Source organism: Gnatocerus cornutus, chromosome 8, assembly GCF_029298725.1.
Source record: "Gnatocerus cornutus isolate USDA-ARS CGAHR chromosome 8, icGnaCorn1.1, whole genome shotgun sequence".
Classification (NCBI taxonomy): Eukaryota; Metazoa; Arthropoda; class Insecta; order Coleoptera; family Tenebrionidae; genus Gnatocerus; species Gnatocerus cornutus.
Genome location: NC_142240.1, coordinates 9,061,233 through 9,084,331, shown reverse-complemented (window position 1 = coordinate 9,084,331; position 23,099 = coordinate 9,061,233). Strand labels below are relative to the sequence as shown.

Genomic DNA, 23,099 nt, shown 5'->3' with positions numbered 1-23,099 from the left:
GTCTGTTAAACAAAAACTGAAATTTGCATAACGATTAAGTAATGAGTTGCGCCACTACTTCCTATTAGCTTTCAATTTATTGATAGTGATTAAACACTCGAGTCGAGGATTGGCAGTACCTTTATTAGGTTTATCTTATCACCGTCGATGACCCTTATTGAATTACCATAAAATAAAATGAAAGTCCGTTTTACGGAGGCAACGGAATAAACAACATCCATCATTTCTTTTTCACGAATATTTTAATATCCAAATGTTTACACCGGATCTGTTTACCTACTCTAAAAGTAAGTAGCTAAATTGATCAATCTCATCATGGAAAGCAGTAAAATGTAAACAATCCGTGTAAAAATACAATAAATTCGTCCGGAGACGGCGCAACCGGAACTCTGGATATCTTCGCCTAATTCATATATACATGACGTGTTGTAGTCTTGAAAATAATATTAGCGTTACATAAACTTTTGAAACCGAAGCGTGAAGGTGTGTCGCTTGGTGGGACAGTTTCTAATAGTGCAAGTTTGAATTTGGCGCCACATTTCTGGTGACTCATTTGTCGTTTTTTCTTTTTTGAAAATTTTTGTAATGTTTTTCTGTCGGTGTATTTAAAAAAGTGTTTTTTTGCGTTTTATCCTCCGATGCGGGTTTGCGTTGATTAATTGTCAATTATCCCGAGGCCAATTGAGGTAACGAGTTTCGGAAGTTATTACCGTACGCCTTTCGTGGTTGATTATCCCCGTGTTGATCGAGTGACGTCACGGAAGCCCATAAATTACGTCCCCATTTATTTGTAATACGCTCCTGCGTTTTATACAAGGAGGGGGCCTGTCAAACGTCAATCAAGTGTGCCGTGTTCGTCCGTCAGTTCGGTCCGCCTCCTGTCAACTTTCTAATTGGAACACATGTTTGAATTTTTTGCAACAGCCCTAGTGCAGTTCCCTCGGCCGCGTTTGTCGAAATAATTATGAAAATTAGCAGCGAATTCGTGAAAATCGTAAGACAAACATCGGTGTTGACAGAGCGGTAATGTTTGACTTAGATTATAAACATGTACCTCCTCATGACAAGGGTGTACTCCAACATATGCATTCGAAATGGTAAACGCAATGTAAACACACGAAACCGGCAACGTCTTATCTCGTTCGCTTTGTTACAGAATCCTCCAGTTAGATAAAGATGTGTTTTTAACAAACACGGTTTTTGCCGTCTTCGCAATGACCTCCGAGAAAAGACCCTCGTCGGTGAGTTACAGATCCGACGTGGAGCACCCCTCCGACGACGACAACGCCCAATTGTCTCTCGATCCGAACTTCCAGCTATACTTGGCGCGAGTCTCGCAACAGAGCGGGTGTTGGGGCCGTTTCTTCCCGATTCCTTTTGAAAGAGCTGCGCAAAAGTCCTGGTGGGACCCCACTTTCGATTCGGAAATACTCGAGGAGCAGTACAAAAGAAGCTCAAACCCCCACAGTAGATTCAAGTTCAGGTACAAACCCTCAAAGTCAAGTCTTTGTTCTAAACTAGAATTTTTCAGGTCCGCTCTGTGGTACATGCTACTGATAGTGTTGTCATGGTTTGTTTATTTCTTACTCACGGGAGTTATTTCTAAAGCTCACTATTGGCCCATGTTGGTGTTTTTGATACTGTCTGTCATTATGGGTCTGGGTCTGTTTGTGACCTACACTGACGTCTATAACCACCATATGTTGCTCATGTCGCTCATCGTCGCGCTTGGTTTGTGCAGCTTAAGTCTGTCGTTTGTTGTACTGATGCCGGTGAAGTCAGACCCTTTTAGCTTTTACGTACCTTCAGATATGAGTCCCGTGGGCCACTTTTCCATCTGTATTGAAATCCTCATGGTGATTTATACTCTCATTCCCTTGAAACTCTACATGAGTATTGTCATAGGAATTTTGTACTCTTTCGCGTTCGAAACCCTAACTTTATGTCTTCACAATCAACCGTACGACGCTTATACCATTACCGTTCGACTCTTATCGCACATTTGCATCCACTTGATCGGCCTCCACATCTTAATAATGACCAACGTCCGCATGAGGAACACATTCATGAAAGTGGGCCAAAGCCTTCTAGTCAGACGTCAGCTCGAATCCGAGAAGAAACTCAAAGAAAACATGATCCATTCTCTCATGCCTGCCACTGTCGCCGATTGGCTTCTCAACGAAGAAGAAACCTTCACCAGAAACGACCAACGCAACTCAGACCCAGAAACCAACGATATCCGTTCGCTCTTCCGTCCTTTTAACATGAACCGCATGGAAAACGTCAGCATTCTATTCGCAGATATCGTGGGGTTCACGAAAATGGCCAGCAAGAAAAGCGCCGAAGAGTTGGTGGAAATCCTCAACAATCTCTTTCAGAGATTCGACCATCTCTGCAAGTTTCATAATTGCGAGAAGATTTCCACTTTGGGAGACTGTTATTATTGTGTTTCTGGCTGCCCGGAACCGCGGGCCGATCACGCTAAATGCTGCGTGGAAATGGGGCTCAGTATGATTCAAGCCATCAAACAATTCGATCAAGAGAAGAACGAAGGGGTTAACATGAGAGTTGGGGTACACACAGGGACGGTTCTTTGCGGAATCGTGGGGACGAGGAGGTTCAAATTTGATGTCTGGAGCAACGACGTCACGCTTGCCAATATTATGGAGTCCACCGGGAAACCGGGTACGGTCCACGTGTCGGAAGCCACCTGCGAATTCCTCCAAGACACGTATCTACTCGAGGAAGGGGATCCGATTCAAGGTGATTATTGACCACAAAACAATAAAAACCACAACTTTTTTTTTGCAGACAAGGGAATAAAAACGTTTTTTATCCTTGGCCGGTGCGGGGACCGCACACCGTCTTATAGTGGAAGTTTCCGCGCAGAGGGCAGACAAAAATACACGAATTCTCTTCAGTTATTCGTTTCGCCGCCCACATCATCACCTTCTATGTCTCCCCAATCGAGACCTCGTGTCTTATCCTGCGATACGACGCATATTAAAGTCGCGCACAACCCCAATATGTTATCGCCTGATGTGTGCAAAATTAAAGCGAGTAGTTTACCAAGCATTCTCGACTCTGAAAACGAACAAGATGGCGATGCATGCAAAGAAATCTCAGACTGTGATAATATAAAAACGCCAACATCGACCGCCAGCTCGGGCAAATATACCGTCAAATTAAAAAGTTGGAAGATGCCGAAATTCCTGCGTAAAAACGAAGGGAAACCGGAACTAGACGTGGATCAACAAGTGCCATCAAATTCCGAAGATAAGATCTCAACTTCCGGAGGTTACCAACAAGTGCCGACCATAATCGAAACCTCGAATGTTTCCAATGGGAAGAAGAAAGAATCTTTTATTAGTGTGACCGATGTGGATGAGGATAAACGAAGCAGTATTTTCTTGGATGATCCGAAAGATACGATCGACGTCAAGTCGTATATTAGCCAGTCAAGAAGCGATGTCGGACAGTACGATTACAGTCCGGCTGACTTGAGCCAGTTTATGAGAACCGGAAGTTACCGATCTCAGTATGGTAGGTCTCCGAACGAGTACTCTTTTCTGCAGAGAGCGGGAAGCAACCGATCGAGGAGAGGGCGCTCCCCGAATTTTGAAATTATTCCCGGGGAACGAGCCAGGAGTGCCACTGTTGCCGTCGGTAACGTGGAACGACCGAAAATGTCTTTGGAAGTTCCAGGACGACTCACAAACATTGCTGTTTTGGACGATCATTTCGCTGCTCAGTCTGTCTATAGTAGAAAAGACTCTGGGATCAAAAGCAACAGCCGTAGAAGCAGCGTCCAACAGGTAAAGTCGGAAATTGCACAAATATTTGGTCGTTTGCCAGGCACACTCGTAACGTAAACCCGCAACTCTTATTAAAACAAAAGCACGTTTCCCTCTAATTTACTACCAGTTTACGACCTAAACAAATCATAAAAAGCATGTCACTTTTAATTTGGTCCAATCCGACCGCAGACTAAACAAGTTTTATTTTAGCTCGACACAGCTCTTCCCAACTCTGATTTGCTTCAACATCGCGTCTCCGGCTACTATACTTCCAGTCAAAGCACCATCAACTCTCCTCAGTACCGGATGGCGCCCATCTTTTTAGATAAATTCGGAACTTCCATCCAAAGATTGCGAAAACAATCAGATCGTCAATTAATCAAGTGCGTTCAAGAAAACTCCAAGTCGAGAGGTTCCTATTTTATTAAGCCGCCGTTGCGAAGGATGACCTTGTTGTTCAAGGATCCACAAATGGAAGCAGATTACCGCGCCAACGTCCACTCTTTATTCGAACAACCGGACGCAATTCTGACTTTGGCCAACGCAAAATTCAATACTTCTTTCGACGTTTGCGTTTCGAGTCTAGTCTTTTTTATCGTCTCGATCTCTTTGTGGTTGTTGTACGGTCACACCACACTTTGGTTGGTGATGTCTTCGTTGTTCATCGGCGTCCAAGCCGTGGGTTGGGCTCTATGTTCGCGGAGAGTCGTCGAATGTTCCGATCGGTTTCTAAGATGCGTTTCGCGGTTCTATCGGTGGAACATGTTTGGGGCGGTGCTGGTTAGCTTGCCATTGATTACCGTGTTAATCAATTTCTGCACGAAAGTGTTCACGACGTCGGATGCGTCGAATTATCTCTACACTTATCTTTTGTTCGTCGGAGTGATACACTTTTGCAATTTCACTCAACTGAATTGTTGGATGAAGAATTGTTTGGCGATCGTAATGTGCGCGCTTATATTCATTCCGTTGTTTTTAAAAGGCACCTGCTCGAACTTTTTTGTAGAAAAAGCAGAAAAAACCGAGTTGAATCCGATTGTCGCGATTTTGGATGGTGACGACAATAAAACCGAATCGGAGCGATTCGACGAGACTCTCGAACATTACAGCCTTCTGTACAAATACGAGATTTTGATGGATCTCTTCTTGTTATTGGTGCTAGTTTGTTTGTTAAACCGAGAGTTTGAGAAGGGTTACAGGATAAGTTTCCATGCGAATTACGTATCGAATAGGGATAAAATCAACGTGCAAAACTTAAAAACCCAAGCAGATTATCTCATTTATAACATAGTACCTGAACACGTCGCCGAACAGTTGAAAAAGAATGCGAAATACTCGGAGAATTTTAAAGACGTCGGAATTATTTTCGCTAGTGTTGTTAATTTTCATGATATGTACGACGAGAGTTATTTAGGAGGGAAAGAATATCTGAGAGTGCTCAACGAGCTCATTGCGGATTTCGACGAGTTACTGGACCGACCAGAATTCGAAAGCGTGGAAAAAATTAAGACTATCGGTAGCACTTTCATGGCAGCGAGTGGTCTCAACTCTCAGGCTCGTTGTAACCAGGAAGATCCCAACGAGCACTTGTATGCTTTAATGGACTTTGCTTTGGAAATGCAGAACGTGATCAGCGCTTTTAATCGCGATCTTTTAGAATTCAATTTGATTCTTCGCATCGGTTACAATTTCGGAGACGTTACCGCGGCGGTTATAGGCAACACCAAGTTATATTACGACATTTGGGGCGATGCTGTTAACATAGCATCACGTATGGACTCGACCGGAGTCAACGAGCGTATTCAAATCGGCGAAAATTGTCTCCAACTTTTAGAAAAGCAGTACGTTTTCAGTCCACGTGGTTCCGTCTATGTTAAAGGCAAAGATAACATGAACGTGTACCTTTTAGAAAGAAAAAAAGAAGCTGAGGAAATAGAAGCTTAAGAGTCGTTGTTTTGATTTTTCATTGTGCCTGCAAAGTTGCATTCCATAGCTGCTTTTAGCTAAGAGTGACCAAAAGTGTAGCCTTAAACGCTCACATCTAGGTGTTTGTCGACGGAGTTTCATTTTACCAAAGAGTCGGAAGTAAATTCGACATTTTTGGGAGTGTTTGGGCACTGGGGCCGTTGCGTTACCAAAGAGTGGGCGGGATGGTTCTTGTCCAAATTCTGTTACCGTGGACGTTTCCAAGTTTCGAGATACGTTTTGGAGATTTTTAACAGGATTTCGAATCAACTGTGATAATATACTTCTCAATTAGTGATTTAGCATTAGAAAGGCCCTAATTGATTTGTAGCAATTTGATTTTTTAAACGCAAGAGAGGACAAACACCTAATTGTATTTCTTGCCAATAAGTACAAATCCAATTTGTAAAATTCCGTGAGGTGTGCGGACGTATTTTATACTCATTATTATTTTATATACAGTAATTTTATACAGTTAAGAATTTGGATTTATACCAAAGAGAGGAATTTTATCGCATTATGCTTGGCAGATTTCTTGTTAGACTGATAATGAAAGATAGCGTTGTCTTACCTCATTAGAAATTTGACCAATTGAGGACCATGTAAAAAATTATTGTGATTAGTTTTCTTTTCGTAGTTGTGCGAGTTTTCGACTAGACGAAGCGACTTTATAATTTGTTATTTTTGATAAAGTCGTCGACTAGGCGAAAACAGGTGCCCATATAATGTGGAAAATTGTATATGATATTATACGGTAGCTTTAAAAATAACTAGCTTATTTGTTAGTGGAGTTCCTAACATTGTTTTCTTTTTTTGCCGTCAGGTTTTACGTTTTTATTACGTTAAACTTAACGTAATTGTTTTAATTTAAAATTGTATTTATTTATTGAGTTATGTACATAGTCAAAGTTTTAATTATTTAACTTGTATCCCCCTAAAGTGCCTTCTATCATTTAAACTCTCCTTATGATATTTGTTTAATTCGTAACAAATTTTAATAGAAGATATGTTTGTGCACCGTCCTATCATGTATGATACTGATATTATCCCAATAAAACGATCTGTAATTAATTAAGAAATTCACCGATGTTTCATATTTTGGCGCCTTTACCTGCCGAATCCATCATGGCGCGAGTATGTTTCCGCACCCAGTCCCACTGTTGTCAGTTTTCGTTGTGTTGATGTGTTTTAATTGTGATAAAACGACGAAAAATGGCCTTAGCTGCCTTTTATCCGCTCTAATTCACCAATTACCACATTTTGCGTAAAAAAATAACACCTCGGAAGTCAAAATAACTCCAAAAAACGGAATTTCTTTGTTGTGTAAAAGCAGAAAATCAGTGACCTTGAAACGTCGTGTCAACACCATTAGTAGCGTTTTCCGGCCGCGCGAAATTTAAATGTGGTGATGGAAAACGTCGAAGCCACACCAGAGCTTTTGGAAAACGTTGTCATTACCGATGCCGCCCCCCAGTATATGATACAAAGGCTCCCAGAAAATGCTCAGTTGTTGGGGACGGAATTATTACAACACCACAATGGGCTAGTTGTTGATTTAGCAGGGACGGACTTTATTCCGGTGACTTACCCTTCAGAGGCTCTCTTGTCCCAAGATTTAACAGAGGAGGATAGGAACTTGGCAGCGGCGTTGGTTGCCGTGCAGCTAAGCCAGCATCAAAAGCAGCAACAAATGCACGAGGCGGGCCTGCCTGCCTTGGTGCCAAATACGGGTTTAGGTAAAAAAAAATTAGACAACTTATGAATTATTAATTTATTTTTGTTTATATAGATAATAAGATCCTAGAAGAGCAGCAACTCATCCTGACTGACAAAGAAGCAAATATCAACAACGGCTACTTGCACATCGTGGGTTCCGACAACATCTACGTGGAAAAGCAGTCGAAAATTATCAACAGTCGTTACGTTAACGTGGCTCAAAACTTTAACAATGCTGAAAAGTCGGAAGATGAGAAAAGAGGCTCCGATGGGGACCACAAAGCGTCTCGTAAAAGTCTTCCCCATAAAAAGCGCATCTCTCGCAAACTTAAAAATAAACAAAATCCGGTAAAAATCCAGTGCAATCTGTGTGAACAGACTTTTACTTCAAATGATGATTTTGCTCAACATGAAATATTATGCCAAACTACAATAACGCCTGTTCACAATACGACTTTCTCTTGTCAGATTTGTAATGCGAGTTTTCAAGATCAGTTGCGCTTTTTTGAGCATTTGAAGTCGCATTATGAGCCGAATAATCCTGCACCTCCTCAGAGTGATAAACCTGAGGCTGATCATGAGAAGGACAATATTTTTTCTACGCTTCTTAACTTGACTTGTATACAGTGCAATAAGACATTCCGACGGCAGAAAGCTTTCGAATCACATATGAAAGAGGTCCATCACAAAGAAGAATTGAATGAGTTCAGCGAAACTGAAGATTTAATGGAAGGGATTAATGTTGTCGTTGATCATGAAAACAACTCCGATAATGACACCAAAGCTTGGTAAAAACCTCTCTTTATTTGTCCACATTACAATCGAAAATTATAGGTATCGCGAAGACGAGCTCCATCAAACCGAAGAGGATCTCAAAGAACTTGAAGCGGAGGAACACGTTTGCCACATTTGCAAGCAGCCTTTCCCTCTGCGTGCAATTTTGTTGCAGCATCTGGTAACTTGTAGAGCCGACACGGGGAACACAGGTGCGCTCATAATTTCAAACTGTTTTTTTTAATAATTGAGAATTAGAACCCACAGCGCCTTCTCTCGTGAAGAAGAAAAACAAGAAGAAAGGAACAATGCATTGTAGGGAATGCGACAGAGTTTTTACCCATCGCAATTCGCTCATATATCACATGCGGAGTCATAGTGGAATTCGTCCTCACCAATGCGAACAATGCGGTAAAAGCTTCTTCGCGTCTAGCGCCCTCAAGGTTCACTTGAGGTTGCACTCTGGAGACAAGCCCTACCATTGCCAGGAATGCGGCAAGAATTTCCGCCAATGGGGCGACTTAAAATACCACATGACTTCGCTCCACTCTAATGAGAAACAGTTCCAGTGTGAATACTGCGGAAAGGACTTTGCAAGGAAATACTCTTTGATAGTCCATCGACGTATTCACACTGGAGAAAAGAATTACAAGTGCGAGTTCTGTGGAAAAACGTTTAGAGCGTCTTCCTATTTACAAAACCACCGTAGAATTCATACAGGTTCGTCTGATTTAGTCTTCTTCAAAAATCTACGACTTTTTTTCAGGGGAAAAACCTCACGAGTGCGGAGTTTGTGGCAAACCTTTCAGAGTGAGATCAGACATGAAACGCCACCAAAAAACACATTCAAAGCGAACATGCTCGGGGAAATCCCTTCGATTTAGTGCACCCCCACAGACGGACAATAAAGTAATCAAGTCGGAAACTGGAAGCAACTTATCCGAAGATGTTTACGAACTGAATGTGAATGTGGAAGAGTCAGAAAATCCAACGTCGGGACAAATTTTAGGTTACGAACATGATCAACTGGAAACTGTTAGGGACACAGGCACTTTGTATGTTATGATTAGTTAATTTTTTTACCTTTTTATTTCATTTTTATTGGTTGTTATTATTTTTTGTTTTGTTTCAAGGTATCAGGGACATCAGTTGTTTTTAGTTAGCTATTCTACTGATGTTCCCATCAGAAGTGTGGATTCGTCCTCAGCCTGGATTCAAACCGGTTCTTGATCTCTTACCAATTTTAGTTTCCAGCGTTTCATTTTAATGCATAAGTTTATACAGAAGGTATATTTTAATAAATTATTTATAGTATACAATATTCGCTGTCATTCTCCCCGACCTTTGCATAACTGGAGTCCAGAAAAATGGTGGATGCGCCGGGTAATTATGCTTACCCTTTTAAATTTCAAAACGACTCGCAACAGCAATTTACTTTTCGATCGGAAGGAGGATTACTAATTTGTATATAAAAAAGTCTTCAAACTTCTTCACTTCTCGTCAAAGCCAAATATTTTTTTTCAGCGGAACCCTAACAAAGGCTGTTTTATTGTTCATTTTGAAGTCCTAATTTATTTATCTCAACAATTGTCAACGGGATTTCAAGACAGATGAATTTAACCTTCTTTCAGTCAAAACTATTTTTAGAAGCTTGAAGCGCAAGCGTTCTCGCGTCCGATCAATAAATTTTACAGATTTCCTCGTGCATATTTCAGAGTTTTGCAGTGAAGAAATGAACCATTTAGAGTTATAATTCATTTTATAACTAAAGGTAAGATTAAAATCATTGAGATTAAAAAAACGAATCATTAAATCTGTTTTTAGACGTGTCAGATAAGGTCGAGAAATTAGGATAAGGCAAAAGAAGTCGATAAAATGGTAGTGAAAGCGAACCCAAAAAACTATCAAATCAAATTAATAGAAAATGTGTACAACCAAATCCCTGCATTTACTGATGTTTTCAACGAGGAGACTTTTTATATGACGGTAGTGGCTGTTGTTCTTAGTACGATTGTTGTCGTTTTTATTGTATCACGTTATGTCACCATTAAACCAGTGGATTAAAACGTTTGGAAAAGTACACGACGAGATTAACAGCTTTTCTACGTTTTTATTGTTCTCTTAATGAGATCATGATGTTTTGTTTGTAAAGATGTTTCTATTTTTAAACTTATTTATAAATTTGCTAATCTATGGTGATTTGTATGAAAACTGGCCCAAAAATAAACCTTATGATTAATAAAAAGTTTTGGTGTTATTTTCATCCAACTTTCCATGAATGCATTCATTTTTTCCGCTCTTTTACAATCCAAATAAAAGCAACCTATTGGTTGATTCCCCCAGAAAGTCACATGGCACCTTCGCGCATGCGCGTTTTGACCACTTTCCAGCTGACTGGTGACAGCTAAAAATGTGACACGAGTCGTTGGAATAGCAAATAAAAATAAACAATTATAAATAAAATGGGTGTAACCCTAGTGATTATACATTTACTCATTGTTGTGTCCTCTCTACAATTCGTGACATGTGAAACCGCGCTAAATCAGAGCCGGACAACCGCCAGCTCTGAAGCCTCCAATGTGGCATCTGAAGGTGGCTCAATTGATCTTCCAGACACAACTCATGAGGGACGCGAACATATGAAACCAGTGCACCACTCTGAAGCACCAATAAAGGCAGTAAATGCCACTAATAACGACCATATGATTAAAGTGAACCATACAAGCGAGGCGGTAAAGTTACCACCTTTTGAAGTGGGACAGAAAAATGATAATAAGACTAGTGTGCCGAAAAAAGACGCTGTTTTGGTTGAAAGGATCAATTCTACGTCGACAACTACTACTACAACGACGACGACGACGACGACTACTGAGCCTCATAAACCAACAATGACGTTGGGAGAAGATGAGGAACCTGTGGCTTCCAATGGAAAAACGAAAGATACAAAGTTGCATGGAATTAACATCGAAACTGTGACAGAAAAAGCCAAGAAAACAGACTATGTAGTGCCTATTGTTGCTGTAATATTATCAGTCCCTTTGGTCGCGATTGTTTTCTCAGTTTTGTATAAACGGGGAGCTGATTGGTGGCAACACAGGCACTACAGGCGCATGGACTTTCTAATTGAAGGAATGTACAATAATTGACAGTTTTCCAAAGATTTCCATGGCTGCTTTCTATATTATCTTATCATAGCTTGTAAATACCTCCAGTGCCTTAAAGATGCAATAATTTTGTGATACTCTCAGATAATAATTTGTTGATTCTGTGTATTTTTATATTATGGAAATAAAAAAGCGTGAAAGATTAATAACTTGATATCTAGCTCATTTGTGAAGCAAATTTCAGTTATTGGTGCTCATTTTACGCAGAATTTCACGGAGAATCCTAAACTTGTGCTGTTCTTTAACATACGTCTACAAATTAATTAAATTTCCGAATAGTGAACTTTCAGTTCAGAAATGTTTAATGCTCCATATCTTAATTTATTGAATTATGACAGATGGAAAGATTTACAAAAAATATATTTCGATCGATATTTAGCTTATTTGTGAAGCAATTAGGCATTCTTTACCCAGAAAAAGTTCTGTTAAAATGATTCTTAAAAAATAAATGAGAGGATAAAACAGGGTCCTTTAAATTAAATGTCAAAGTCACCTAACCTTGCAGTATGACCAGCTAGTATTTTGAAAGAAAAACTCTACAAATGTCGGAAAAATACGCTTTGGTGGAACATTCCAGCGCTATTAACACCATAATTCATAACACTTTTCAAACCACGCACCGAATTAAAGTAAAGTGAGGTTATGTCAGAATTTTTAAACATTTCATTTTTTAGTTTACATCGTTTGATGTCTCCACAAAGTTTATAGTTTTTGGAGCGAATAGTGGAGGAATTTATATTTTTACCCGAGAACCGTGTGAGTTTCTCAAACTCATTCCGAGCACCGTAAGTAATTTAACCCCAATTGTGGTATTTTTAAATGGGGGTGTTTACAGCATGGGCCTTCAACGTTACTGCAAATCTCCCCCAATCAAGAGAATCTTGCGATTGCCGTTTCTACAGGCATTATTATAGTTCTAGAGGGCTGTTTTGGTTCTAATTTTGAATCTCAAGTTTTCTCAGACCATGAGGGCCATACTGTCACTGCCATGCGATGGAATGGAGCCGATTTATACTGTGGAGACTCCACAGGCCTGGTTACCGCAATAACACTTAAAAATTTCTTGGTGAAACAACTATACCAACAGTTGAAACTAACAACTTTTTCTAGACTATGTTCCAGACCCCAATCACTAGTTTAATGCAGTTGGAGTCTCAAATCATTCAGTTGGACGTCCATTCGAAATTCCTGCTAGTGTCGACGCAAACACGCTCGGTATTGTGTGACACAGAAACAGAGCAATACAGACAAATTGGTAAAAAAGCGCGAGATGGTTCTTTTGGTGCATGTTTTCTGAATAGTAGCCCTATTGTAAACGTGGTACCATCTCAGAGCCGCGTATGGGGTGCTTTTAAGACACTAGGCGACAACGAACAACTCCCCGATTTCGTTACCGATGATGTTAAAATTTACTGTGCGCGGCCAGGGGCTCGACTGTGGCAAGCTGATTTTCAAGCCAACGTCGTGCTAACCCACCAGTTTCGCTCCTCGTTGTCCCAAAAACAAAGCGACGTTATACACTGGGATGAGAGCGATGAGTTAAAAATTCGATGTGAAGATGGGGACCCTGGGGAGGGTTTTAATTTTTCTAAGATTTTCCCGGTTCTTGGGAATTTTATTCTAGCGTTTCGCCGTGATGGATTTTATATTTTTGAGCCGTCCGAAAGTGCTTTACTGCATTTTAGTAGTCATTTAAGCAATATAAAAGACATAAGAGTTGTGAACGCGTTTTTGTATGTTTGGCACAATGACTTAGAGGTCAGCGTTTTATCTTTGATGACGATAGAGGAGCTAATTTTAAGAAGTTTAATGACAAAGAAGTATAAGCTTTGTGGACAGTTATGCGTTAAATTTTACGAAGACGTCGAAGAGTTACTAAAAACTTCGAAGAAGATCCATTTGATATCGGCCTTAGAAGACAAACTTGTTGAGTTAGAAGTGAAGGAGAAGTTGGGGCCTATTTTCCAAACTTTGAAAGACTACGCGAAAACTCCAAGTTTAGGGAAATTGAAAAACGGCATCGTTACCGTAAATGCATTTCCGGTGCTTCCGGAATCCGTCCAGAATTTTGAAATAGACAAAGACACTACGAAACTCAGTATTTTACTAAAACAATTCCAAGTCAATAAAACTCATGAAAAGACAGAAACCACAGACTTCCTCAACTTGGTGGAGTCATTAGACGCCAATTCGTTTTACGACTTGCTTTCTAAATTTCAAGCAGAGGCGACCGATTGTGATTCTTGGTGTAAAGAAGTGTTCCTTAAACACTTGAAGACAGATGATTTGCTTCCCACAGTTTTAGATTACGCTACGCGCGCTTTCTTGGAAATCAATGCCCGTGTCGATTTGGTTTGCAAATGTGACTTTCCCTTGCCAAAAGCGCATGAAATTACCCCAAAATACAGTGAAATCGGATGTAGGTTGATGATGAAGGCGCCTTCCCATGAAACGTTCTTAAAAACGGTACCATCAATGTTCCGATTTGTACTCAAAGACAGAGATATCCGAACGGAAATACCTTTGATAACACAATTTGGAGATTTACAAATAATCGAGTTCTTTTCCGATAAGATTACCGTTGACCTCTGGGATGAGTCAATCCGTCTTTTATTAAAATTAAAATCGGGACAGTGCTTAAACTGTGGGTCAAAAATCGACACTACAGGCTGTCTAGAATGGACCGATTTCGGATTACTGATGATCGATTCTGTGAAACCAGTCAATGCTATTAAATTATTGAAACGCTACTCTAAATTGATTCCCAAAGGGGAACTCGATCATTTTTTCTATCAGTATTGTATTTTTTCATCGGTTATGAACACAAGAAGTCATTTAAAACAAGTTTTGAGAGGCCCCAACGTCCAACAACAGGTGCGTTAATAATATGAGGTGTGACAATAATTAATTTTTCGTTTTAGTTTGATGATTCCGTAGGTGGTTTTCTGCGTCAAAAGTATTTGCGTGGGGGCGATTATTTTGACCCACCTAGTCATAAACTTGAACACTGTGATCACTGCCAATTGCCTTTAAAAATTCCGATCCTTGAAGAAGCGAAGAAGTTGATGTGCGGACATAATTACCATCTTGCATGCTTTTTACATAACGAGAGTTGTTGTTTGGTTTGTAAACCACTTTGAAAGTTTATTATGTGAAATACATTGATTGCAGGAAATTGGTGCTTTTGTCATTATAAATTCCTAATAATCTGTTTTTACAAGGTTTTTCCTTTTTATGATTTCAGGTAATGAGTTTGAGTTCATTTTGCGTGTTTGGAATCCGATTTGTGTAAACTAAAAAATATAACAAAAAAGCGTGGGAACATTTTAAAACAAAGGGATTTTATTTTCTTACTGTTGCTTCTTTTTTCATCTCAAAAATTTAACAAATAAATAAGGTAATTGTAAGGTGACTTTTCAGGTAAAAAAACTGAAATTTATTTTCGTGGGATAAAAGAAAATGAAAAAAGATATTCAAAAAAGTGTAATTTTACGATTTAAGGTTGCCGCGCGTAGAGGGCGCTGCCAGCAAAACAAAAATATTTGACATGTTCTGTGTGGTCGTATAAATGTCAAAATAACAGTAAGTTTGTGTTCCTGTGATTCATTTATGATTATTTCCCAAGTTATTGTTTTTTGTTTGTCAAGATTTGATGTTTTTGAAGTAAAATTAATTAAAAATCCAAATGCGGAATAGTTTATGACGACTGTAGCAATGGAGTTATCACCTGAAGCACCAGATGATGGATTTACCGTTTTGAGAAGACAAAAATACGACAATTTGTGCCCCCAATTCACCTCTGACCGCTCCACCCCCGACAGCAATGATTGCCTTGATTTGTCCAAGCTGGTTTTCGGCAATGATGAAACTTGGTAATTTACACTTCTTTTTTTGGTTTTGTTTACTTAGTCATTGTAACTTTTATGGTATCTATGTCTAGGTTGTATGAAAGTCCATCTCCTCCTGTAACCAACCTAAAGAAATGGCTTTATGGTTCCGACGCCGACGTCGACGACGACGTTCGCGAACCGACGCGTATTTCCTCCAAAAACATCGACACTCGCACATTTACACGCCCGAAAAAACGCTTTCTCCGTCCCAGTATTGAAAAATACAACGAGGAGTTGTATGGAAATGATATGAAAGAGCTATCAGACAGTGGAATTCAAGTCAATGGTTGTTCACAAGAGAATTCGCGTAAACCATTGCATTTTGATTTGGAACAAACCACAGCGAGCGTCTTTTTTGAAAATATGCTGCTTAATGCACCCATGACTGATTCATTTCAAAATATGTCGCCTCCAAGTCTGGTTAATTCAATGTGTTCATCCACTTTCGCGAATTTGATGGAAAGTAGTTTTATTAAGAATGATCCAGAATTAAGAGAAATCCGAGACACGGATTACACCGGGTCGATTTTACTACAGGATACGGAACCGTTGTTCGAGTCGATAACTGAGAGTTGTAGTAGCTTAAACTCCGATATTCCTGAGCAGTTTTTAAAGAAAGTTTCGTTTACTGAAAAGAATGACAGTTTGAACGCCACAGTCGTATTAAATGCCACGTTTACGCAAGAAGAACAAGCACAAGAACGTAAGTTGTCTCAGTTTTTGATTTGAAATGTAAGTGTTTTTTTGCAGAAACTTTAGTTGTAAATAACTTCCAAGCAGCCACCGACGATGACCTGAATATCACATATCCGCGCACACCAAAAAAAGCACAGAGCGACTCCCCGGTAAACGCCACTTTCCAAAGACGGAAGAAGACACCTGATCTAAACTCGACGATAACAAAGCACCGAGACGACAGGACAATCGAAAATGTTAAAAGGCTGCTCGACCGACGACCTTCACCCTCTCTAGACTTAAATCGTTTAAGTTATCTTGTTGATGACAAAGATCCTATCAAGGCAGCTTTCGGAAATGACGTCTCCAAAAGAAACTCATTTGGTTCGACCGATTCTGGAGAAAATCTAGATTATATGAGTCTATCGTCTGGCAGTAGTAAAAGTTCGAAACGTCAGAGCATAGACAGTATTAATATGATCGTAGATTTCCAAGAACCGAAAATTCCGAACTTTGGGACTTTTCGTAAAGTGCCCGGTTTACAACAAGTGATGTCGACTCCAAAATGTAAAAAAGGAGTAGCGACAACACTTTGGCCAAACCACGAAATCTCGCCGATTGGAGACCGAAATTCCGATCCTGAATTGTCTTCCAATGAACTATCACCAACTGTGATGAATAATACAATACGAAAACAAAAGAGCACCGGTCATCTCAATCGAATTATGCCGAAGAGTTCCACCATTAGACAGCCAAGTGCAATTAGAAACTCTCAGCCTAGTTTGAAAACGGCCGGTTTGCAGAAACCGACAAATTTAAAGTCGATGGGACACGCTCTAAAAGGGTCGTATACGAGTTTGCGGCCCACAAACGCCAATTTGCCGGTTGCGCCTCCACCTTTGGATACAACAGTGACCATGACCAAAGCTCCTCCGATTGTAGCTCAGGTGGAATTTGAATTAGTGTCGGTTGTAAGTTTAATGAGTGGTTTTAGGTACCTCCCCTACCGAGGGAAGTGCCGGTGAATGATGCTCAATTTGCTAGGCCCCCAGTACCGAGGAGCGGATTGCCCAGGCCTGTAACGGGGATTCCTAGACCGGTTTCTAGAATTCCAGGACCAAAAACTATTAGGTAAGAACTTTATGTAAATGAAAATATATTAACCAATTGACTTTTTTTTTCTAGACCTGTCTCAAAGTCTGCAGGAAGCCAGGGGCGATATTGATGTAAATATATCCAAAATAATCTAGTGCCTTACTGTAATTAAAATTATATTTCCGAAGACTCGATCGCATGAAGATTGACTTTTATAACAGTTTGTTTAAAAAAACTAATAAAACGCGGCCATGTTACAGAATTCTTTTAATGAACCTTGTGGCATTTCATTAGTTGAACTGAAAATAATGTACAGTTGCTATTTATGAAATCGGTGTCAAGGGTCATTTCCGAACGTTTTTAGTAATGAAAGCCAGATGTTTTACTTCATGTAATTGATTCTGAATTCATACTCTCATCAATATAAAAAGTATTTTGATAAATAAATTGTGTGATATTTTATCGAGTACGTTTATAGTTTTGTTAAAAAGTGCCTTTTTTCATGTTTGTATCATAGATAGGAAAAAAGGGTTTAATTAGTCACACCCTTTCCACATACAAATCAAATGTTTTTATTGCTTTCTTCCTGTAATTTATTTTTATCATTCTCATATTAAACGCACTGGTTGTTTATTACTAACTTATTTTACTCTGTCTTGTTTTCTGTTTGGTAATAAAAATCAGAAAGATAAGTGGTGTTTATTTGTGCGGTGATAACAATTTATTACAAGTGATGAAGACCTATTTTTGGCTCGAAATGGAAAAGCTCTCTTAAAGAACCTCATAAAGTGTAACTTTATATGGGTATTTGATGGACTCGGAGCAAATAATTAAATTTGTTTTTTTGTCGAAGAAGTTTGTTTACAAACTGAAGAATCAAATTCGGCGCTCTTTTTAGTACGTCTTATGCCAATAAGAGGCCGTAAGCATATCCACGTGACACACATTCCGTCTTTCTCCACGTTCAAAATGGCGGCTATCGCAGTTGTCAAAGTAGTGAGGAGCGTAATTTCGAAAAGTAAAAGTTGTTTGTAGTCAAAACCGCTCAAGTGATGCCTATAACGTCCAATCACGAAAATCCGTCGCAATGACCGGTGGAACAAACCAGAACAGTCATTCACCCCCTCTCTATCAGGACCATGGGGCTACAATTCTCCCTTGTAGTTCTCACGACACGGCTGCGCCCCCCAGCTATGAGGAAGCCATAAACCCCAATGGTAAAAAGTCACTTTCTACTCTAGTTTTTTGTGAAATTGGACACTTTCAGCGCCTCCTCCGTCGTACGACTCTCTATTTGGACGGGTTCGAGAGGCCCAGAAAACCAGTAAAGGCATTATCGACTTTTTGAAAAACATAATAATCATAGTGTTGGGCACTCGTAAGTATTTGTTTTTTTTTTGGGATTTTTGTGTGATGTAATGTGGTTGCAGTGGGTTGTACTGTGATTCTGGGGGTGACTATAGTTATCCCCATTTGTATGATTGTAATGGGGCTGCTGTATTTGTACGATTGTCCGCAAGGGGAATACATTCCTGTATATTTGCTCGTGGGTGGAATTTTCGGGGTGCTCAAGCAGCTGCTCCATTTATCAGCGAGAGTACGACAGACGGAAGAAGAGCGCCAAGAGGAGAGTTTGAGGCAGTCCCCGACGCAAACGCTGCTCAATTGCTTCATGCTTGGCTGGTTCATAATAGGTAAGCTGTCTGGTTCGGGGGGGCGCCGTACATTCCAATGCTTGTAGGGTCCGTTTGGGTTTACAAAGAGTACGAGCCCAATTACAACCCTACAGAGGGCCAATACTGCAATAAAAACCTCTACTTGTTCGCTTTCTGGCTCATCACTTCCGTTTATATTCTTTTGGGCACCATCACCGTGTGCCTGTGTTCCATCAGCATAGCCACTGTGGTCTTCCATACCGACCACAGAGACAACGACCTGAGGTCGGGCTCGTTTTGAATACAAGACGGCACCGTTTGCCATTTTTCAATCGTCTGTGATACAATTTTGTTTTGTGTTGTTAAGTTTATCGGTGTCAATTTTCATTTCATGCTATCATGTAATCTAAGCTTAAAGTGTACAAAATGTTCCACATTCAAATTTCTGTATTATCGAAGACTGCTTCCGACGCTTAGTGTTGTTGTGTACGTAATTGTTGACCAATTTAAATTCTCATTTTACATCTCGAGGGGACGGTTTTTATTTATTTTTAAATTGGTTGTTGTGATACTGATTTAATACCCATGTCATCTCGAATTCCATTTTTTAGACATTTTTTTTACTTTACAGTAACTATATTTATTCATTTTATTGTAAGCAGTGACGACTTCGCATATTTTATAAAAATATATATACATATTGTAAATATCGAAACCAGTTTAATTCGAACCCGATGCCTCATTTTTCCACTCGTTATTCTTCCGCGATGGTTTTGCCGCTGAAAAGAATGATGGTCACAGCTAGGAAAGCGCAACACTGGAATAAAAACGTAGCGACATCAAATTTCTACTATCGATTTCATTATTATTACTTGCAGAAACAAGGCTACGCAATTGATTCCGTTAAACAGGCACGTTTGCAATGTTAGTGTTGCCACTATCATTCGCAAACAACCTGTTGACTTGGGCTTCTCCTCGCACTGCTTCTGTAATTCTAGCCTTTAGTATTAATTAACTAACTGGAATTTCACGGAGATCAGAAAAGCCGCACGAAAACATCGCTTCAATTTCCGGTTTGAAACTCTTGCGAAACGCACGTTGCAAATTGAACCTGAGGGCATTTCTCGGAGCCACAAAGATTTCTACTAGTTTATTTTTGGTAAAAACTGTTGAATTATTCAATATCATTGTTAACTTTATAAGCTATTTTTTCCTTTATGGAATTTAACCCGTGCGCAACAAAAGTATGTTACATGCGCAAAGTAGCACTTTTGTACTCGTTACACAATGCATCTTTTGAATATTGAAATTAAAACGTTTCGTTTAACCGAGAGAGCAAGAAAAAACTATAAAAACTACCAATAATGATTGATACGTAATTGAAAATTAATGACCTCTTTGCAACAGGACTCCGGAAGGTCTGGTCTAATTACCAACCAATCGGTGTAATTATCGACGCCACAACAACCCAAGTTCGTCTGTATCTCGTCCCAGACTTTCCCTCCTCTCCCATATACTTCCATCGATTGTCGCATGGTATCCCGGAACTCCCCTAAAACTGGATCATTCTCGATTTCGCCGGGTTTCAACCGCAATTTGTGCGTGATACCGATGTACACTCCAATGACCATCATAGCGATGGAGAATGTTAAAAGAAAAACCACCAACGACAGAAATTTACGCGATTTCGCCTCGTTATGAACCGAAAATGTAATCAGCGATGCAACGACACACAAAAGCGCGACTGGAAGAGCAAAATACGCAAGTTCTATGGAAGAATCCAGGAATTTGTACGGCGCCTTAAGGACGAAAGACCATATAGACATGGCAGTCAAACCCAAAGACACAATCTACAAAAAGATATTAGTGGGTGTCTAAAGCTGATGGTGGGGTCACCAAGAGGATCACTCCTACGTAGAAGAGCCAAAATTCACTAGGGGTGACGCTGGGACCGGTTTGGGCGTTGGGGTAAATTGGAGGGGCGCGGTTTTTACAAGGAAAAAAAAATGTTGTCAGGGAATCTGAGTCGAGGGATGATTTTCCAGATCCCTAGAAGAGTTAGCAATGAGAGGAAATGAAAAGCGGTTATAATTACATGATTCAAAATGTTAATATTGCGTAATTTTGAAGCCACATTTTGGGGCATGTTTGTTTGACACGATTGTCTTGTTGCAAAAAAAATGAAACGTCACAGACAGTGTGTCGTGTTATTTGATTTTGTCTTGGAATTCCAAGTATCCAAATAATAAAAAAATATCTGTTCTTCTGACGTTAATATGAATAATTTATAAACACATGTGGATATTTGCGTAATCGATTTAAGCGGCAAAATGATTTTACATTCTTGTTCTAAACAAAATAGCTATAATTGGAATTATTATTTGCTATAAATTAACATTTAATTTTTACTAAAGGCAGTTTTTCTAGAATAATCTACATTTTGCCAAACGTAATTATTTCTATCAGTATCAAAAATCGAAGAAGACAAAAATGAAGTTATCCGAAAACTTTCTTTGCTAAATGTTAAATGACAAAATATAATTAACTAAGTTTCATACTATAACAAATAAGCAATCCCAAATTAATATCCAACGCCACGGAAAAGCGAGGCAAGAATTATTATTTCTATAATTTGACATTTAATTTTTACTAAGGCAGTTTTTCTGTTCTAAATAGAAAATAATGCTATTAATATTGCAACAACTGAAAAATTTGAACGGAAAATGTCTCAAGTTTAGTTGTTTGTTTACAAGTACCGGTGATCCTTATTAGTAGTATTTTTGCATTAACGTAAAACTAATTATTACGTGTAAAATTGCTTTGTTAGTGAACTCAGCAAATTGATATAAACGCTACAATAATGTAATTAGTGCAAAAACTTGTCCCATCAACCGTCAATTTAAATGAATGAAATATGATTATTTGTGGTATTTAACTTGTTCGCGAAATTTAAAACTAGACGGCGTGATTATGATATGACTCAATCCAATTGATAATAGCGATGTCCTTGCACCACTTTATCATGGTTGAACGAGATTGGTTGATGTAAAAAAGAGGCACGCTTATGCGTTTCCCGCCAAAAAAAAACAACGTTCTTTTTGTACACATTTTATTTCAACAGTAAATCAAAGTATAAAAGAACTACTCTAACATTTTAAAAAGAACACACGAGAAGATCATTCCCAAGAGCTGAAACGAGTCGTCAGTATCCTTGCCTTTTTTTTAAACTACTTACCATAATGCAGGCTACCACGATTCCCGCGGTCCCTATGATGATAGCATGGTTTCTGACGTACTCCTTCGTCACTTCCAAACACCCTCTGGTGTATAAAGTGAAGGAATTTTGGTTCTCCACCAGAAGGTTACACCTCTGTCTCCTCCCCAAGACAGGTTTGCAGCAGGAATCTGGAATGTTATCTCTCCAATCTTTATAATCGTTCACTCCGCAGCACATGAGACGACTCTGCGTCTCATCCCAGGCCTCCGTTGCTGGTCGGTAGTTCCCATAGGATTTCAAGGAGCCGACCATGCCGTTCCGTACGGTAATATCGACTTTTTCTCTGAAGACGTAGCCGAGAATACCACCGATTAACATGGTGACGAAAATGAGGAAGAGTGCGATGAAGTACTAAAATGAGAAAATGTAGAGGAAGACGGATCGAGGATTGGGAGTACCGTGACTAGCATGCATCGCACTTCTTTGATGGCACCGAAACAGCCGAAACATGAGATGAAGGTGACCAAGAGGCCTGTGATAACGAGGACATAGGCGGATCCGGCGTAGAGGTTGGTGCCCAAGAGCTCGTTGGCGAAGGATCTGTCGATGACGGTCCAGAGGCCTAAGGCAGCAACAATCAAGCCGCCAATCTAGAAGATGTGAGAGGTGAAAAGAAGAAACCAAGAGAGTCCAAAGTCCCTGAAGTTAATGAAATGAATTTGGTACATACTAAAATGACGATGTTGACTATGAAAAGGCTATATTTTATGAAGTTTCCACAGCCGTCCATCCGACGACCGAAAGCCATCTTGGCGCGCTAAAACAGAGTTTTCTTTTTAAATGTCTGACGCGTAACTAAACAATGCTATTGAGTCAACGTGCACTTTCACTTGTTCCACTTAGAATACTTTGCATGTTAGTGGAGGTGACTAACGTGAAAACGCCTTTGCAATACACTCGACGACAATAAAAAAATGTAAAAAAAAACTTACGAGTTCTTCGTTGCGAAATCACGGAAATACTCCTTGGACGCTACCAACAAACACCTGCGGTTTGTTTGTTGTTTTTGCGTTACCTCCCACCACTCTTACTATGGATTACTCAGACCACCGAAGAATTTTTATCATTTCAGTGATGGAATTTTGACCTTC

General features: G+C 39.7%; 9 protein-coding genes across 9 annotated transcripts; 7 read left to right on the top strand and 2 right to left on the bottom strand.

Moving 5' to 3' along the window:
• The first annotated feature begins 461 nt into the window (after nucleotides 1-461).
• On the top strand, nucleotides 462-6,841 carry Ac13E (Adenylyl cyclase 13E). Its single transcript, XM_088044121.1, has 5 exons — nucleotides 462-1,097; nucleotides 1,157-1,483; nucleotides 1,532-2,763; nucleotides 2,812-3,815; nucleotides 4,008-6,841. Exons 2-5 carry the CDS (start codon nucleotides 1,215-1,217, stop codon nucleotides 5,739-5,741), a joined length of 4,239 nt encoding a protein of 1,412 aa, XP_087900247.1. The 5' UTR covers nucleotides 462-1,097; nucleotides 1,157-1,214; the 3' UTR covers nucleotides 5,742-6,841.
• Nucleotides 6,842-6,895: 54 nt separating this feature from the next.
• On the top strand, nucleotides 6,896-9,565 carry LOC148169518 (uncharacterized). Its single transcript, XM_088044124.1, has 6 exons — nucleotides 6,896-7,498; nucleotides 7,552-8,266; nucleotides 8,313-8,464; nucleotides 8,511-8,972; nucleotides 9,019-9,307; nucleotides 9,386-9,565. Exons 1-6 carry the CDS (start codon nucleotides 7,171-7,173, stop codon nucleotides 9,480-9,482), a joined length of 2,043 nt encoding a protein of 680 aa, XP_087900250.1. The 5' UTR covers nucleotides 6,896-7,170; the 3' UTR covers nucleotides 9,483-9,565.
• Nucleotides 9,566-9,858: 293 nt separating this feature from the next.
• On the top strand, nucleotides 9,859-10,417 carry LOC148169517 (uncharacterized). The gene is made up of 2 exons (XM_088044126.1): nucleotides 9,859-10,023; nucleotides 10,077-10,417. The coding sequence occupies exon 2, from the start codon at nucleotides 10,128-10,130 to the stop codon at nucleotides 10,314-10,316; it is 189 nt and encodes a 62-aa protein (XP_087900252.1). The 5' UTR covers nucleotides 9,859-10,023; nucleotides 10,077-10,127; the 3' UTR covers nucleotides 10,317-10,417.
• A 297-nt stretch (nucleotides 10,418-10,714) lies between these two features.
• LOC148169516 (uncharacterized) lies at nucleotides 10,715-11,570 on the top strand. The gene has a single exon (XM_088044125.1). The coding sequence runs from the start codon at nucleotides 10,715-10,717 to the stop codon at nucleotides 11,396-11,398; it is 684 nt and encodes a 227-aa protein (XP_087900251.1). The 3' UTR covers nucleotides 11,399-11,570.
• Nucleotides 11,571-11,874: 304 nt separating this feature from the next.
• On the top strand, nucleotides 11,875-14,591 carry p (WD40 repeat domain-containing protein pink). The gene is made up of 5 exons (XM_088044123.1): nucleotides 11,875-12,045; nucleotides 12,091-12,201; nucleotides 12,252-12,482; nucleotides 12,527-14,290; nucleotides 14,338-14,591. Exons 1-5 carry the CDS (start codon nucleotides 11,959-11,961, stop codon nucleotides 14,554-14,556), a joined length of 2,412 nt encoding a protein of 803 aa, XP_087900249.1. The 5' UTR covers nucleotides 11,875-11,958; the 3' UTR covers nucleotides 14,557-14,591.
• A 329-nt stretch (nucleotides 14,592-14,920) lies between these two features.
• On the top strand, nucleotides 14,921-17,545 carry LOC148169514 (uncharacterized). Its single transcript, XM_088043353.1, has 6 exons — nucleotides 14,921-14,998; nucleotides 15,064-15,288; nucleotides 15,357-16,009; nucleotides 16,057-16,928; nucleotides 16,976-17,112; nucleotides 17,167-17,545. Exons 2-6 carry the CDS (start codon nucleotides 15,116-15,118, stop codon nucleotides 17,204-17,206), a joined length of 1,875 nt encoding a protein of 624 aa, XP_087899479.1. The 5' UTR covers nucleotides 14,921-14,998; nucleotides 15,064-15,115; the 3' UTR covers nucleotides 17,207-17,545.
• Nucleotides 17,546-17,989: 444 nt separating this feature from the next.
• Nucleotides 17,990-19,446, top strand: LOC148169513 (transmembrane protein 272-like). The gene is made up of 4 exons (XM_088043354.1): nucleotides 17,990-18,293; nucleotides 18,344-18,454; nucleotides 18,507-18,770; nucleotides 18,818-19,446. Exons 1-4 carry the CDS (start codon nucleotides 18,164-18,166, stop codon nucleotides 19,030-19,032), a joined length of 720 nt encoding a protein of 239 aa, XP_087899480.1. The 5' UTR covers nucleotides 17,990-18,163; the 3' UTR covers nucleotides 19,033-19,446.
• A 16-nt stretch (nucleotides 19,447-19,462) lies between these two features.
• Nucleotides 19,463-20,877, bottom strand: LOC148169512 (tetraspanin-6-like). The gene is made up of 5 exons (XM_088044201.1): nucleotides 20,827-20,877; nucleotides 20,628-20,780; nucleotides 20,126-20,581; nucleotides 19,604-19,717; nucleotides 19,463-19,548 (listed from the first exon to the last, which is right to left on the bottom strand). The coding sequence occupies exons 1-5, from the start codon at nucleotides 20,875-20,877 to the stop codon at nucleotides 19,486-19,488; spliced, it is 837 nt and encodes a 278-aa protein (XP_087900327.1). The 3' UTR covers nucleotides 19,463-19,485.
• Nucleotides 20,878-21,823: 946 nt separating this feature from the next.
• Nucleotides 21,824-23,078, bottom strand: Tsp74F (Tetraspanin 74F). The gene is made up of 5 exons (XM_088043939.1): nucleotides 22,941-23,078; nucleotides 22,679-22,765; nucleotides 22,407-22,598; nucleotides 21,967-22,359; nucleotides 21,824-21,920 (listed from the first exon to the last, which is right to left on the bottom strand). Exons 2-5 carry the CDS (start codon nucleotides 22,754-22,756, stop codon nucleotides 21,873-21,875), a joined length of 711 nt encoding a protein of 236 aa, XP_087900065.1. The 5' UTR covers nucleotides 22,757-22,765; nucleotides 22,941-23,078; the 3' UTR covers nucleotides 21,824-21,872.
• Between the last annotated feature and the right edge of the window lie 21 nt (nucleotides 23,079-23,099).

Excerpts from the sequence above, each read along its gene's own strand:
- Ac13E (XM_088044121.1), top strand. The coding sequence starts at position 1,215 with ATGACCTCCGAGAAAAGACCCTCGTCGGTGAGTTACAGATCCGACGTG. Across the intron at positions 1,484-1,531 it reads CACAGTAGATTCAAGTTCAG|GTCCGCTCTGTGGTACATGC; the intron begins GTACAAACCCTC and ends AGAATTTTTCAG. Across the intron at positions 3,816-4,007 it reads GTAGAAGCAGCGTCCAACAG|CTCGACACAGCTCTTCCCAA; the intron begins GTAAAGTCGGAA and ends GTTTTATTTTAG.
- LOC148169518 (XM_088044124.1), top strand. The coding sequence starts at position 7,171 with ATGGAAAACGTCGAAGCCACACCAGAGCTTTTGGAAAACGTTGTCATT. Across the intron at positions 8,973-9,018 it reads CCACCGTAGAATTCATACAG|GGGAAAAACCTCACGAGTGC; the intron begins GTTCGTCTGATT and ends ACTTTTTTTCAG. Across the intron at positions 9,308-9,385 it reads GTTAGGGACACAGGCACTTT|GTATCAGGGACATCAGTTGT; the intron begins GTATGTTATGAT and ends TTTTGTTTCAAG.
- LOC148169517 (XM_088044126.1), top strand. The coding sequence starts at position 10,128 with ATGGTAGTGAAAGCGAACCCAAAAAACTATCAAATCAAATTAATAGAA.
- LOC148169516 (XM_088044125.1), top strand. The coding sequence starts at position 10,715 with ATGGGTGTAACCCTAGTGATTATACATTTACTCATTGTTGTGTCCTCT.
- p (XM_088044123.1), top strand. The coding sequence starts at position 11,959 with ATGTCGGAAAAATACGCTTTGGTGGAACATTCCAGCGCTATTAACACC. Across the intron at positions 12,046-12,090 it reads AAACCACGCACCGAATTAAA|TTTACATCGTTTGATGTCTC; the intron begins GTAAAGTGAGGT and ends TTCATTTTTTAG. Across the intron at positions 14,291-14,337 it reads GCCCCAACGTCCAACAACAG|TTTGATGATTCCGTAGGTGG; the intron begins GTGCGTTAATAA and ends TTTTCGTTTTAG.
- LOC148169514 (XM_088043353.1), top strand. The coding sequence starts at position 15,116 with ATGACGACTGTAGCAATGGAGTTATCACCTGAAGCACCAGATGATGGA. Across the intron at positions 15,289-15,356 it reads TTCGGCAATGATGAAACTTG|GTTGTATGAAAGTCCATCTC; the intron begins GTAATTTACACT and ends ATCTATGTCTAG. Across the intron at positions 17,113-17,166 it reads CCAGGACCAAAAACTATTAG|ACCTGTCTCAAAGTCTGCAG; the intron begins GTAAGAACTTTA and ends TTTTTTTTCTAG.
- LOC148169513 (XM_088043354.1), top strand. The coding sequence starts at position 18,164 with ATGACCGGTGGAACAAACCAGAACAGTCATTCACCCCCTCTCTATCAG. Across the intron at positions 18,294-18,343 it reads GGAAGCCATAAACCCCAATG|CGCCTCCTCCGTCGTACGAC; the intron begins GTAAAAAGTCAC and ends GGACACTTTCAG. Across the intron at positions 18,771-18,817 it reads GCTTGGCTGGTTCATAATAG|GGTCCGTTTGGGTTTACAAA; the intron begins GTAAGCTGTCTG and ends CAATGCTTGTAG.
- LOC148169512 (XM_088044201.1), bottom strand. The coding sequence starts at position 20,877 with ATGCCCCAAAATGTGGCTTCAAAATTACGCAATATTAACATTTTGAAT. Across the intron at positions 20,781-20,826 it reads ATATTAACATTTTGAATCAT|GGATCTGGAAAATCATCCCT; the intron begins GTAATTATAACC and ends TAACTCTTCTAG. Across the intron at positions 19,549-19,603 it reads GCGTAGCCTTGTTTCTGCAA|TGTTGCGCTTTCCTAGCTGT; the intron begins GTAATAATAATG and ends TTTTTATTCCAG.
- Tsp74F (XM_088043939.1), bottom strand. The coding sequence starts at position 22,756 with ATGGCTTTCGGTCGTCGGATGGACGGCTGTGGAAACTTCATAAAATAT. Across the intron at positions 22,360-22,406 it reads TGCGATGCATGCTAGTCACG|TACTTCATCGCACTCTTCCT; the intron begins GTACTCCCAATC and ends TTCTCATTTTAG. Across the intron at positions 21,921-21,966 it reads TCGTGGTAGCCTGCATTATG|CTCTTGGGAATGATCTTCTC; the intron begins GTAAGTAGTTTA and ends GACTCGTTTCAG.